Raw genomic sequence first — 15909 nt, 5'->3', positions numbered from 1 at the left:
GGAATAATTTTGCAAAAACACCGGATAACTGCCAAAAGTCAGCCTAGCGTACAAGACAGCGCTCAGATTTGAAAAACAAAAGAAAACAAAAAATTTGCAAATCTTTTTTATGAGCCATTTTTTCAAGCTCAGAACGTCAGTTCCATGACACTGGCACAATAAAGATCTTGGCAAAATTGAAGAAAAAACTAGCCAAAATAACACAATTTTTTTCTAAGTTTCTACAAATGAGCATTAACAGGCCCATCTTTGAAAACTCAGAATTATAAACTGAATATGCGCTCAGCAAAGTTAACCTTCAAGAAGGGTTCTGCCACAGTGGTTATGCCCAGTGCACACTACACAGGTTTATTTATTTTAAAAGTTTTGTATAGCGCGAACAAGACCCCGAGGGGTATCGGAGCGCTTCACAATAATGGAAGGGGAGAACAAGGTAAGAGAGGAACATTGTAGAGGGAGTAAGAGGGGTTCATACAGTAAAGCACATCTTGTCTAATATTTGTGAGTTAACTACAAAAAAGGTGTGTAAAACATACACTGCCTTCTGTCTGGACTACCATTGGAGGCCAAAGCAGCATATAGAACCCACAAACCATATCCATGCCTTCAGACGTCATTCACACATTCCACATTGTGACAAATGAATAATGACAATATTGGTCAATAAAAGTTGATAAATAGTTCATTTATTTCAAATTGGTTCTTTCGCCCGTATTACAAGGAAGACTACATCTAATCATGCCCCATTCATTAATTGTAACACGATTTCCATGCTTTGGCGGACTTTGTCAAAGCTAATGCGCCAAACGCAACCAGTAGATGAAACCTACAATCCAATGGGTCTCAATAAATCAGAGTAATCACTACCGCTAGAACATGGCTAGGCCAGAGGTGTGGTGCACACGTCAAAACCTCATTTTAGTAATCACAACCGAACCTATGTAGTTTTCAGGTCAGTAACAATGTCATTGGCTTATGGTGCAATGTTGTATGTGAGATGTGCAAATGACGACTCAGGGGTTGAATATGTACTCGGGATCAACTATACACCGGAAGCCCCATGTCTGGCATGAAGGAAAAGGAAAAAAGAAAAAAGTCTGATGCGCACACACCCTTACGAAAGCTAGCCTTTTATTCTGCCACTTCAGGATTATGCAACCACAAGAAAAGGGACAAGTTCAGTCTTGGGATGGTGATGTGTGGATCCAACTTCATTGGAAAGAAAGATTGCAGCCATGCCATGACGCGGTACAGTATCTATATGCCTGGTCAGGCTCCTCTCCCATGCTTTCTCCATCTGTTTCCTTATGAAGGAGACCACTGATGCAAAAAACCTTCAATATCCTCGATGTTCTTAGTATTCTGCAAACCACTACCCCACGTGGATGCCTTTTTTTAATAACAAATGAATTGCCTAGTACAAATTCCAGGTGGTTTTGCCACTGCATTATAGGAAGCAGATTTTGCTCTCGAGATATCTTTCCTACAGCAATTTCTTAGGGAAATGTTCTTTTCTCCTAGTTAGTTTCCAAACCGGATATTTTTCATATGCGCGTTACTTGTCCTAATGGTGCCTTCACTTCTTTTAGCTATCTTGAATTATATTTTGGATGAGGCAGTGATTTTTCAAAATTTCCTTAAAATGAGCGAACAGTCGAGTTGGAGCAACTGCTGCAAAAATGCATGCAGTCCTTCGGAAGGGGAAACAGGGTATCACCACAAGACGACATGAAGACGAAGGATGTCTGAAGGTTATACCAAAACACATCCAGCACAACTGCTGTATGGTGGCACAGGAGAACTCCTGTAACTTCCGCTCTTTTCCAGCAAAAACATTGCAAAGTGAATGCATGCAACTCAGCTGCCAAACGTGACTGTCCCGTTTCCAGGTTAGGAAATGGCAGCCATTGGACAACTCCCAACATGCCCGTACACAGAAGCGCCTGCAGCCAACTTGCTACAAATCTGGACATGAGTAAGTCAGTATCTGAAGACAGGGTATGATCCACCCCCTCTTGTGCCAACTCCACTGCACCCTAGCACACTGTTGACACTAATAACCAATTATATTGTAGCTTCCGGTCGCAACCCAGCAACATAAAAAACACCACGCACACAAACAAGAACATGCCCTTTTTCTGATAACACAGGGCATGCAATGCCTAAGCGTTCGCTTATGCAATAACGTGTACAACCTGTTTGGTGCTGCTATTCACTCACTAGTTTTGAGGCTGAACAAACCAAGTTATTACAGGAAGGGAATACAAGGATCAGAACTCTCAAACAGAACACAAATAATTAACCAAAAATGTGCTGACTCCAAGTTAGAATTTCTCACATCTTTGCAAGTTCAGCTTAGTTTAACTGCTAAAAATGTTTGTCCCTTACAACTATGAAAAAGATACCCAGGATGTTTTGTGAATATATAAGTATTTATATCAGCAGTAAAATTTTCATGGATGCACTAGTATGTGAGAAAATAAAAGTTGTTAAGGAATCCGCAATGCAACTACCTGGAGCAATGAGAACGGTGAAACACAGACGTTTTTCTCCAAGAACACTGGCACCTCAGTCATCTTAAGAATCAGAATACCAAGCCATGGTCTTCATTGACATGATAAACGCAGATGCACATACATGCCCAACAAAACGTACAGATGGCAACAGGATGCTTTCTTTCCAAGTCCTAAAGAGCAGTAGAAGTGAGTGGCTGAAGATGTTCTCCATGGACCAGGATACTGGGTTGGAGTCAGTCTCCAGCACCTCTTTAATTCTCCAATCAAGACTCAGCTCTTTGATTGTAAAGGAAATCCATGGACTGAGTCTAAGGATGCAGGAGTAATAAAATCCCACCAAAAGATATTTGAAGTTTGGACCACAAACACCCATTTTAGATGCGTTAATGTTCACCACATGGACCTTATGGTGGGCTCTCAGACGCATGATGCAGGGTGCAGCGGCAGGCCACTGATGGATCTCTGCTCAGTCTAGCATAAAGAGGTTAGCCACAGGTGTGGGTAACACTCCAGGAGTAACAAGGTATCTGGGGTCTTACAAAGGAGGAACGAATGCACAAGGTAGGACACTTACTAAAATGTGGTCCCTAATTGGAAGTCATCGCAAAGACATGCTCTGCAGAAACGTGATCATTTTAGTCAGCCCAAAAATAGGTGGAACTACTGCATTCTGGGCCTTTTACACCCTATCCAAAATACCCATTTGAAATTTGCAAGTAGAGGACATGAATTGCTTGGGTGTGGGGATTAACTGCAAGTCCTGCAACTATGGCAAAGTTCCTTGAGGAAGAGAGGCGGTATTGGCTTAAGTTAAGGAATATTATAAATGCAGCTTTTAAACACCTACCTTACATGGGTCTTAAGAATAGACAGTTAAAAACAAAACAAAAAAAAAAACACATGAAGCCCTGGTTGTTTTGTATTTTTTTTGTTTTTTTTAATTGAGCATCAGTCTGGCGATGGCATGGGCCTACAACAATGCTATGGTGTTACTATGTAGATACAACGAAGTTAATTTCCAGGATAGAAAAAAGAAAATCACAATCCAGGCCCAGAACGCATCCACCTCATGACTCAAACCACACGTGTGATGCAACTTGTGCCAAAATTCTGAAATTGATATATACTGCACACCTACACGCTGGATGGGACCATAAAACTCTGGCACAAGTAGACAAACATTGGGTGCACTAATAGCATTTGCAAATAATATATACTTTTAAAGCTTGACTAGCTTTTATTGAACAAGTATGGGGCCGGTCCGTTCCTGTTTTTGAGATCCCAAAATACAATTCCTGGTCTTAATGGAAAAAACAGAAACAACCAGCAAATGTTTTAACTGACAATATATTTTAGATGGGTGCTAGTGCATATGCTCAAACCCCTTGCCTCAGCACCCTAGTTCAATATTTTAACCTTTTACTATTGACTCGCATCGACTCCGACTCCCCAGTAAAAGGTTCACCTCCATTAAGAGCCAAAGGCCAAATGAACTGCACACACTGCGTGATATGTCCGAAATCAGCCAGTTTACCCGATTTCCCTGCAGTACGAATTTGGGCTCCTTCGCAGCCCAGTGTTGCTCCATAGGCAAAATGAAAAAAATGAAGCTCGCCTCATTAAAAGCATATTACTTGCCTCTCAATATATCTATTTAAATTGAGTGACTAACAAAGGTTTGCTCTTTGAGAAGGCAGAGTGTCTTCTATATACACAAGTCACGTTTCACTCGATTGACAGACACCTGGCTGTAGCATCTGTGCCAGGAGCAAGTGGAATTCAAAACAATTTGCTGAAATCCATCTTTTCAGAGTAAACCGCTATTTCCAGAATTGCTCTAATGTATACGGTAACCAAAGACTCGAGCAAACCTTACATGTTCACTTAACTTTTCTGGACGGGAAACCACTGTGAATCAGATCGATTATGTCAAAATATTGCAATAAATATATTTCATTTTGTGACGCAAAATACATCTTTTCAATGAAGCGGCTCTGTACCGCAGGAGTGCATGTGGCATAGGACCCTTCCCTATAGCAGAATGGGTTGAGGAAATGACAGCTGTAAATAGTTACCGAGCTGGAAATATTCACAATAACTAATACTTTTATTCGCGTGGTTTTATAAGATTAACAATAACACTTGTTTGTTCTAGCCATTAGCCACTAATAATGCATCTGTTTTTCAAAGCCAATCAATCTTCTGTGCATCTATCCAAGAGTGCTTGATCTGAAGTCACAACATACAGGACGTGTTCACTTGTCACAGAAGACTTTGAAAAGCAAATGGCGAAACAGACATGAATGTAAGCAAAGAAACCAGATGGCACCCTAGAATAACTATTTATTACAGTTCGCTAATGAACAAACCAGTGATTTCACTAACTCTCATAGCAGATGTGCTGCTAGATTAGGCCTCGGTTAAAAAAAGTAGGTTATTTTTACAAATGCCAGACGGGAACTGCAAAGAACACAGTTTGCCAGTCTGTAATAGTAAGACTTGCTTATAATTCAGTAAAGCAGTTTAAATGTGCAACGTTTTTTCAGGATACAAAGGCAACTCATTTTTCTGTATTCGGGTATAATAGTCTTCAATTGAAGATACACCGTGCATAATGCACATCTTATTTACTAAAGATTCTGGCAGCTAGCACTAACGCATACCGACAGGTGAAGAACCACCAATCACGTTAGAACACTCAATCTTCTAGTACTGCCTGCATGAGTCATGAACATTATATGCCATCTAGAATACGGTGCACAACAAAAACTCTGAGCAAAAAGTCTGGGTCTGGCCACTCTGTGGTATGCTAGAATGATATTGGGTTATGTACAGAGTTGAACTGCGAACAAGAATGTGACGAATACTGAAGTGCGGCAGATAAAGAATTATTTTTCCTTATGTCATTATATGCCTGGTGGGAAGCTTGCTAGGCTCACAAGGGTTGTGTGTTATAATACTGTATCTAGAAATGTCATCCGACATGAATATCATGCGCTAAATATGGTTCACAAAAATAGTGTCCCAGTGTGTGCAGATTTTCTATTATCGACTCAAATGGAACAGTATTTTTTGTAGAATATATTTGACAATTTTTAGGTCAGACATTATTCTGGTGACAATATTCTGGTCCCAGAAACTCAGTAGTGCTTCAGGGTAGACTTGATAGGCGTCAAAGTGTTATTCTAACACTTCACTAGCGAGGGTGCCAAGATCATCATTACAGAAGTGAGGACACTGCACTGCCATTTTCGATTAGAAAATGGAAATAGTCCTTTTTATACTTTGATGTTGAGACCTTTGGAAAAATAAAGGGCATGACTGTCCGAAGTCTCCCACCCATACACCAGTCCATCACATTGGCCACGTGGCCAAATGGTGGGAAAAATCAAAGCTTTGATTAGATGGGAAAAGCATAACCCAAAGCGATGTCAAAACGCTTTAATCTGCTTGCAAGACGTGCACAATCTGCACTTTATGTGCACAAAAAGGCCAGGTCTGGTGCAATACAGCAGACAACAGCTTGAGAGTCTATTTCAGAGATTTTCTCAGAACCTTCAATGGGGAGGTGTCTGCTGGCTGTCACCACCTAAGAAATGTCAAAACACGAGAATGTCCCTATCATGCAAACTTCAAAGCACAATTACAGAACAAGTCTGAAACCGACTATAGATTTTTTATCCAGTGGTATCTTTGTATTGAACTTGGTTTAATCCAAGTTATCCAATTGTAAAAGATATTTGATGCTTATTGAAAAAGCATTGTAAGAAAACAAAAACAGCTAATTTGCTTAACAGATATTCCATCAAGGCTACACGCCATAGCCATGTGACTTGGGCAGTTCCCATTTGTGCTTCCCAGCCAAGGGAAGTGCTTTTGGAGACAAAAAGGCTGGTGCAACTTGGCAGGAGACCTTAAATAGACACCACTGCACAAAAGACACTACGATTTATGATGTAAAGGTCCCTTTCCCTACAGTGCACTCATGCTCGCCTATCAGCATGCATCTAATTTCTTAAGCAGGAACATCATTTTTTTTTTAGATTTGTGAAATATTTACCAGTAGAAAATTCTGGCATCTGAAGAAAAGCACAGAAGAAATGTGTGCTTCCACCATTTCCTAGCAACAGGTTTTTTGGACAGGAAAGATTTGGCCTTAGTTAGAGAAAGGTCTGCTTTCCTGGCCACAGAAGGGGCATTCTCTGGGGAGCCAGTTATGCCTAGTAGAGCATTCATGAACAGTTTTTCACTGGTCAGTGCTCACTTCCACACAAGTGTTTTTAAGGCTGAAAACAATATGATGGATTTGTGTACTTAGTAGCTGCCATGAATCTCAAAAGCAAAGTACCACGTTGCTTCATGACGGATTTTGATAAAATTGCATCCTAATATCTACGAACTGTAAGAGAGAATCAATATTTGCAGAATACCAGTATATAAATCAAAGTAGGAAAAAAATGTTTATGGGGATGGATGCTATTCTGGCCTGTTAAGTCCCATTTTTATTTTAAGAAAAAGATTAACTAGGACGATTTCCTCTTCATTTTCCTCACCTTTTTCCTAACAGAAAGCACTTCTTTGATAGGGAAACCATGATCACAGGACTAGCTTTAATGAATAGTCGGTGCTCTAAAATAGGAACAGAAATACAATAAATGCACTCTTCGCTTCTTTTAAATAAGTTCTATTTTTGGTGGGATGGAAATGCCTATAATTTCTATTTATGTTGCACTGTAAATACATAAGGGTTCCACATCATACGGAGCATCGCCTACCAATGTGGAGCAAGTGTTTGGATTAAGCTGTATCCTTCAGCAGCATTTGCTAAAGTGGACCATACCACCCTCTTTCATATACTGAAAGAGCAAATGTGCCACTGTCCTAAAGTGGTTGGCCTATTAACTAGACAGCATCTACTAATAAAGGTGAACAGCACCATCGGATCCATGTCCCCTTTGCCATCAGGTGGCACAAGGCTGTATTCTGCCACAAGTCTTCAATCTCCACTTGGAAATTCTTGCCTCTTCTTGCATCTTTTACCACACTTATGATATTCTAATGTATTCTTAAGGTTTCTTCCCAGGAGGACATTGCCTAACTCCATGAGGTTCTGATAGCATTCAGTCTCGGATGTCTTTTCATCACCTCAAACGCAACCGTCTTGAAATTCATTTCTCTCTTCTACAAATTCCATTACAAATATGGCATGACATCTCGCACTACAGTATTGCTCTAAATCAATCCTACAAAAAAGGAAAAAAAAACAGTCTTTTCAGTCACATCAACCCTATTTATAACACTTTAAACTGCTTTCTATGGAAGTTAGTTTTTTTTTTTTTTTTTTTATCAGACTGCAATATTCACAAAGCCATTTGTTTTCAATCCCTGAAATATTTGACAGAACAAGTGAACATTTCTGAGGTAAGCCACTTTATTGGCTCCAACCCTTCTCCTAGAAATAGTTACATTCAGGAAACAAAACTTTCTTAATCGTTTTCAGGGAGTGGACCATTTTATGGAACTTCATCCACTCAACGATCAGCGCAAACCCCACTATAGTGACACACAAACTTTTTTTTTTTAACAGAGACTTGAAGCACCTTCAGCTCCAAAGGTAATTTCAAAACAGGATGATTTAACTTTGTGTGAATGTGCACAAGAGCTATTATGGAATTCTCCACCAGGTTTATATGTATTGCATCATTTAGACGGTTTACTTCTATTGACTTAATTTTAACTGATTAAGTTACTTGTATGCATATCACCTGATCATTTTGAAACGGTTGGCCCTCAAAATTGAGGTCACAAAACTGAGGGAATCACCATTTTAAATTTGTGTAGTCTCAACTTATCTCAACATTTATCTTCCTGTGAAGCGCTCTATCACTAGGAGTTTGATTTGCTTAAAAAACATTTTTTGAATTTGCTAATGTAACAAACATTCTAGCCAATAAAAAGCCATTCCAAACAAGTAAAGCCAGTTCCTCAACCTAACCAACTGCAGCTGTGTTTTCAGAACCCCATGTAGATTACTTATGACTATGAAGTCATACGTGGGAAGCATGGACTGGAACACACCAAGTCTCAACCCACAACCTGTATGTAGAGCGCGTGCAAACTGGTGAACTAGTCTTACTTTATCTCAAGTTATATATGCTTCATGAACATGTGATGCAAGACCTTTAAACTTGCAGCATATCTAAGGAAGGGAGGGACCAAAGCTTATCAGTCTAATCACCATTGACAAATATTTGACCTGTGGTAGGATGCAATGACGCTATTCTCTGGTACGAAAAGCAAGCACATGAATACAATGACTCATCCCATGGAAAGTGAACAGAACCTGCTGCCATTCCACACTCTGGCTGAGTCCCCTCCTTAAGCAGAAAAAAAGCACTAACAGAAGCTGACACTCAAAGGGGGCATCTTCTAGTTACTCCTCGCACAAGACCTACATTTGATAAGTAAATAACGGTGTTCTTGTACTGGCACTCACCCCACAAAAGCCAGCTGTACCAGATTCATAAATGTGAAACAAAGGTTTGTTTAAAAGGAATAAAGCATAGGGTCGGTTCCAGTGCTTAATTTGAGCTGGTCTTTTTCAGTAATCAACACCGGTGCTTTTCATGAGCACCAGCTAAGGATGGATTCATTTATGGTAGGCAAGAGGCGATTAAGTGATTTTCCCACAATCACAAGATGTTGAGCCAATATTGAGCTCAAAAGACTCAAACCTGGTTCCCCAGCTCCGAAGTCGGCAGCTCTGTCCATTACGCTAAATTTTCTCCTTCATGGTTAGCAATTGGTTCTGTTTTAGGCGGCGCTAACAGGAGAAATGGGCTGGTGCAAGCTGCCTACTGACAAGATCCCAGGCCAGTACTTTAAAAAACAGTGTTTTTTTAACAAACCTTTTTTTTAACTGGAACTTTGGTCAGTTCAGTCTGTTGACTGATCTCTTGGAACATCTACACAGAAAAAAAAGGCTGAGTTCTTTTCAAAGTTATTTTTCTGCTCAAGGCTGAGTTCTTTTCAAAGTTATTTTTCTGCTGAATAAAAAAGGTTTTATTTTTGTTTAAGAATTATTCATTGTTTTTTTTGTAGTAGTATGAAGAACATGACCAAGTTTCAAAAACCAAAAAGGTCAACCAGAACAATCTAGCACTTTCAACTCGTGTGAACAGAACAGCACCTACTTTCCATTACCTGCTTCCACAATCCAGCTATTCACGCCTCACTGCTACAGGTAATTTCTCTACAGTCAAATATTTATGTGGTTAAGAATTTAGGGGCAGGGGTGTAGAACGAAGATAATCAAAACAACTTTTTGACTTGGCACAAGGCCTTTTGGTGAGAATCTGTCCTGTAAATATTTGTTCTGCAGTGCAAACTGTGATAGCGCAAGCAACCACACTGCGGCAGGTACCATGAAGTCAGATTCCAACAGTGAAAGTATAATTTGATTAGCTGCTGAACGCGCATGAAGCATAACACATGGGGCAGCAGCCATCAAGGCACAAACATTAAGGATATTATGGCTTTGTATTTGTTTACACAATTATTGTTGATTTATAAGGCACTACATATTGCTGTAACACATTGCTGTAAAGTCACTTCAAAAAGCTATCAGGAAAGCAAGTTATGGAGAGGAACGAGTGAATGTGAAATAATAGTTGGTTCACAACATGCAGAAGAAACCATTACAGTGCCATAAGTGGAAGGTGAGTAATCTTCCGAGTTACAATCGTCATAAAACATTGATCCATCATTACATATGCTAATGTATGATTTGCATTGCCTTCCGTGCTTACTGTTTGGCCGGTTTGTGAAAACTCAAACACAAATTTAAAAATGTGAGCAAGAGACTAGAAATCAGATTTCCAATTTTCCACTGTCTGTTTGAGCAATGCGCCCCAAGGACCTCTGCCCTATACACTCCTCAAATGGGATGAAGTACGTCACAGATGGTCAGTTGCTAGGGACGGACTCCTCATCCTTGGTTTGGTGCTCCGCCTAAGATTTAAGGGCAGAAGGGGGCTTTAAAAACTCTGGTTATGGCCGATAAGGCCTTTTTTGTTTTCGCTGCTACCACCGTAACCAAATCTCCTGCCGCTGAGAAAGGAAGCTTATGAGTCTTAAAGTCTGCTTCTTATGTTCTTCGCCTTACACTTTTTACATTTATCATCTATTTCGGCTATACAGGGTTGTAATTCATGTAAAATACCTACATACGTCTCGTCAAACAGCATGAAATGAAGGTCACCTGTTATACACTGCTATTTCGGCCTCCCTCACACTTGACCCTGACTTAGATCTTTTATTTTTGACAGACATATGATGTGGCTATTAGCATGCCAGACATACCAATTAGTTTCTAAGGGCTTTGAGTACGGTGTTAACAGAACCAGTGGCCAGCCAATGGTATCAAGTTACCTCCTTGGGACAGACAACTACTTTTGCATCACGAAGCACCAGTAGTAAAATTCCTCCCGTTACCCTGTGAAACCCTCTAACAGATCCTGGTTTATAACCTCTACATATGGGTGGCTACTTGCAAAGCAATACCTTTACACACTGGGTTCTTACACAGGCACCTGTGGAAGTTCGACCAGATGGATTTTAATGTATAGACTAAGTTTTTCTTACAAAGTCAAAGTGCCTGAGAAGACTTTCAATGTGGTCTCGTTTACTATTCAACAAGTCCCAGGTAAGTCCCAAATTCATCATGTCAGTGGACTGTAAATGAGAATTTCACAAAAAGAATGTTCTTTCTCCACATATCCAAGGCAACCGGATGAGTTCTCAATTCTGTTAAATCAAGTATCAGAAAACAGGATCATAGCTGGATTCTGTGACCCCGCTTAGTTCAATCTCATTTTCTTCCAGGTGAAGACATCAAGACACCCTTCGACGCCCTTGCCCTACACATTCTCTATCTCAACAGGTCCTTCGAACAATGTGAAATCCCAAGGTCCTTGAAATTAGCTATCATAATTGCCCAGGCAAATTAAACCAACAGGAGATTTCAATAAACAGGAACTCACACTACAACTAGGCTTCCATACCAACATTCATTTGGCAGAAGCAGCTGTCCTCCATGACCCAAGAGCATGATTTGATCTACTCCAATGTCCTTGAAAGAACAAACTTCACTGACTAGGATGCATTTCAAATCCATCACACTATCAGACCTTTGTCTATGCCTTCCAAACATAGACCTCACAATCAACAGAAAAACAATCACTGATCAGGACCAAGGACGCCCCAGTTTCAACTATGACCACGTTTTCTAACCTGCCACCTTTAGTAAAAACAAAGCACTACAGTGAGCCTCTCATTTAGTAGACATAAGTGGGCAAGCACTTACTGTCATCGGGTAATACAATAGTGAATGAGTAAGGTAGATTATTTCAGCTGGTGATTCCATCAGAAGCACAAACAGATGGAAAGAGGTGGGAGGTATTTGAATTAATATGCCCAAAGAAAATGGCATGTGTCTTGAAAAAAAACCAAAACTCTGACAGGAAAAAAAAAAAAAGAAAAGAAAAAGAAACTGATGCCAATATCCTATAGCGCATGCCTACTGGCTTTTCATTGTAGGCTGCATTGGATTGGCTATAGTTGGTTTTCCAGCACGCACTTGGGTGTTTGCTTCGTACCGGCATGCGTGTGTCCAGTACACCCAGAAGACCAACGCTATAAATATAATGTTGATGTATTGACAGCAGGAGGAAAATATCTGCAGCCATCACGGTTGGCCTTCAGTATGATCGACTGCCTCTGCGGCGCAGTAAGAGGCAGAAAGCTGCGAGTGTGATGGAAGGAGGAATTACCAAGGACAGCAGAGGAGCTGGGGAAAACTCGAAACTCATGCATAAGTAAAGGTTGATTACAATGTAGCGGTCATAACAGATCGTAAAGCTGAACTGCGTGGGTCTGAGCAGTCTTATTGGTACTTTCCAACTGGTAGAGGCTCATTTTTGAGAATGTAGCCCAATATTTCATAAACCCAATTTCCCTCCAGAATGTAATGACAATTCAATTAAGGTCGCTCACGTTATGAAGTAACCCGTATTTTCGTATGCTATAGTGGCGGGTGCGAACAATTATTTAAAAAAAACAAGCAACGACACGAGAGAGAAGTCTCCTTGAAACGAATGTGCAATAAAAGGAAAGCAGCTAAATTGCTCAGATCTGGCAAATGATTGGAGCAATTTAAAACAATGCCCTGCCCTCAAAATTATTCCGAGACAGAAATAGGGAGGCATTTAATGTGTACGGTTCCACTTACATGAACTGCTGCATTTTTACATTCATATGGCAATTATTTGAGCTAATGATTGCATTGCACTTGAAACAGGTGTGAATCAACACTACTCAGTGTCTGAATTTTAAATAAATGAATGGCAGCAGAAATGCAGAAAGTTAAGTAGCTCTTGGTTAGTTCTGCAATTTGTTCCATGATCCCAAGTTGCGTGAAGTCAAGTTTCAGGTCACAGAGTGCACAGCACCGCTCAGTATTGCTTTAAATGGGCAATTGTGTATCCCATGAGTGAACGTTATCCAGAGGAAGTTTCTGATTGTCACAGCATCCCATGAACAGTGCAACGTCTTCACAAGGAACTGAAAATCAATAAACTCATCTCAGTAAATATGCTCACCTCCCGCAACAGTCACCGGTAAGAGCAAGTGGTAATTTGAGGTCCACAAAGTGCTTTTAGAAAGTGTGTTGCACAAACTGCTTTATATTTAGTAGTCCGCATCCACTTGAAACCGGTCTGCACTGCAGTCACTCAAAGGATGAAAGGCTGAGTCACTGTCCAGGAGTGAATCTCACAAAATACAACTGGTAGTTTACCCAACCAAGCTGCACTACTTCCTAAAGGAGGGACTAAAGGTGTCTTGAATCTGGCAGTCCTGAGAAAGACTTGAGTATGAAAGGCGTGTCAGGTTGCGCTGGGCAGGTGAAAGGAGAAACAATGAAAGGTGGTGGAGTCATTTGTAAGGAGTATTCACTGCACGCTGCTACGTACACAGATGGAAAGTCTTGCAGAGCAGTGGCTTTCATGATATCCGAGTGCGTATTATTTATGCTATCGGCTAACCCAACAGATATGGTTACAAGTCACAGTATTTTTTTCCACCCCTCGGTTATATCCCATCTGCGTTAGCCCAGCTCTGGCCGACTCCTACAAAAAACACTTTGGCACTGTCAGTTCTTTGTACCCAGGTCTGGATTACACCCTTGAGCTATGGATTTACTATGCTATTTTATCAACCAAACATATTGAAGTTACAATGAGTGGTTTTAAAAAGTGACACAAAAATGCCAACTAGAAATCACTTTATACTTTTATCATTATGTTATCTGACAAACCGGTCATAATTATTTCAGCCTTTTCCTAAACCAATGCTTTCACTTTGCTTTCGGTCATTCATTTTGCGAGTCTCCATTCCCACCATGTTGCACCTTCTTTTCAACTACATTCGCCCAACCACAATCAGTCACTATTAAATGTGCCAATGTTTTAAACTAATTCTAGAGAATGTTACTACCTCCACTGCAATGACCTTCACAGGCAGTCTTTGCGGTCGAGTAAGAATACTGTAATATTTAACAGGGTCAGCGCAGAGTAGATTTGGCTTACAGGAGTGACATCAGCCTATACTTGAGAAAGAAAGTGACAACATATTCATTTAGGATAGTCTTTGTTTAAATCCTAATTCATCAATATTTTATCTGTACCAGACTGTCCACAGAGACAAACACACGCTCACCCCTAGGGCCTACAGCAATACGCAATTCCCTGGAATGGAGAGAAGCATTCTTCACTCCAAGCCCATGTCTTCTTCAGTGCCTAAGCTGTCCTTTCAACTGAGCCCTCAAAGAAAGACAAAGAGGTTTAGCTGCACTGTTTACCATGTAGTACATTTCATGTCCGAGGCCCAGCTGACCAGGCAAACGCATCATGGCGATAACACTTTGCTTAAAATATACATTTGTTTGTAAGATATCCGATTGAAATCTAGGTATGAGCAAGACACTTTTCGTCATTCTTCGAAAAAGAATCCCTCTGAACACACCAATTAATCATGGCATGCAAACTCGCACTAAAATTGGACAACAGGCTGTGAAGAAGTGCAAATGGAAATTATTAAAGTTCTCTGGATGGCTGATTGCTTACACATATATTGCAGAAGTTTCAAATGCCAGCTCACGTCCCTTGTTTACTTCAGTGTTTGTGGCACATGAGAAAGGTTTGTCTTTTGCAAGCACAGAATGCTACTCAATACAGTGTTTTTACTGTCACGGCAAGTGCTCTGCTCATAATCTAAAAAGACCAAGCGATAAAAATAAACCGGGAAGTACAAAAAAGGCTTGTGTGGCTAAGGTGAGTGACCTGCTCACAATCACGTAATAGGAAAAAACTGTAGAAAACTCATGCACAGTGAGCAAACACTTGATCTGCATTGGGAGTGGTCCGGTGAAAGGTCCCATACAGAATGACAAGCAAGCACGTGGCCATGAAACACACATGCACACATTTCTACGTCACAATTCTAATCAGAACAGAAATGTGAAAGCTGATCCTCCTGGTGGTAAAATGGATGCTGTCCAGCAAGAGGCGGGCTTCTGACTTCAGGGTGAGGTAACTTATCACTTTAACCACTCACGTCATTAGCTGGTTATCTCATCTCTAAAGGTGACTTGCAAGCTTACACCTCATCATATGAACGAGTCCACAGCAGCTTTTATTCTACATGTTAATCTAAAGAAATAACTTCACGTGCCAGGTTGTGGCTTACAACGGCGCACACTTTTACATAACACAAGAGACGGGCTGGAGTCCCTGTTTGGACTGCGGTGTGGGAAGGCACAGATCCAATTTGACTAAAAGACACGGAGCAATCCACACTTTCCATAATGACGCAAGGTCGCAGCTTTCCCAAAGCAAAACATTAACCCTTACCTCTTCCGCTTCTGGTAACAACTTGAGAAATTCACGCAGGCTCTCCGCTTCGTAGACATCACACCTTCCCAAGCGAATATCTTCAACGATGTCCTCAGCAGACCTTGGAAGACATTGTACTTGAGTTATCATCGGATGAACTAGACAGCCACAAGCTTACATAGAAATTATAGCAACCGTTCCCACCCTTGTCTGCCCGCACTGCTTCCGGCGCATGCAACCATTTTGGATGAGAAAACGCACTGAAAATTGACCAAGAATGTATTTGTATGACGAGGACTCGTATGCAGATACTCTGTGTTAAAAAGTATCTATGTGGAGAACCACCAAATAATCTTCAATTGAACATTTTCATTCAAGGCTTAGTTCTTTTTGGGTGATGTTTTTGTTTTTTTTCCCCACCCTTTTCCTTCTCTTTCACAATG

The 15909-nt window shown here is 40.6% G+C and overlaps 1 protein-coding gene across 2 annotated transcripts in view; it reads right to left on the bottom strand.

Moving 5' to 3' along the window:
- FHDC1 (FH2 domain containing 1) overlaps positions 1–15909 on the bottom strand; it is a 111552-nt gene that overhangs the window by 30877 nt on the left and 64766 nt on the right. For both annotated transcript variants that reach the window (XM_078676939.1, XM_078676940.1), the window contains one exon: positions 15485–15587. In XM_078676939.1, the coding sequence (XP_078533065.1) occupies positions 15485–15587 (103 nt within the window). The remainder of the gene's footprint in view (positions 1–15484; positions 15588–15909) is intronic.

The sequence above is a fragment of the Lissotriton helveticus genome, chromosome 2_1, assembly GCF_964261635.1.
Source record: "Lissotriton helveticus chromosome 2_1, aLisHel1.1, whole genome shotgun sequence".
NCBI classification, from domain to species: Eukaryota; Metazoa; Chordata; class Amphibia; order Caudata; family Salamandridae; genus Lissotriton; species Lissotriton helveticus.
This window is presented reverse-complemented; position numbering and strand designations above follow the sequence as displayed.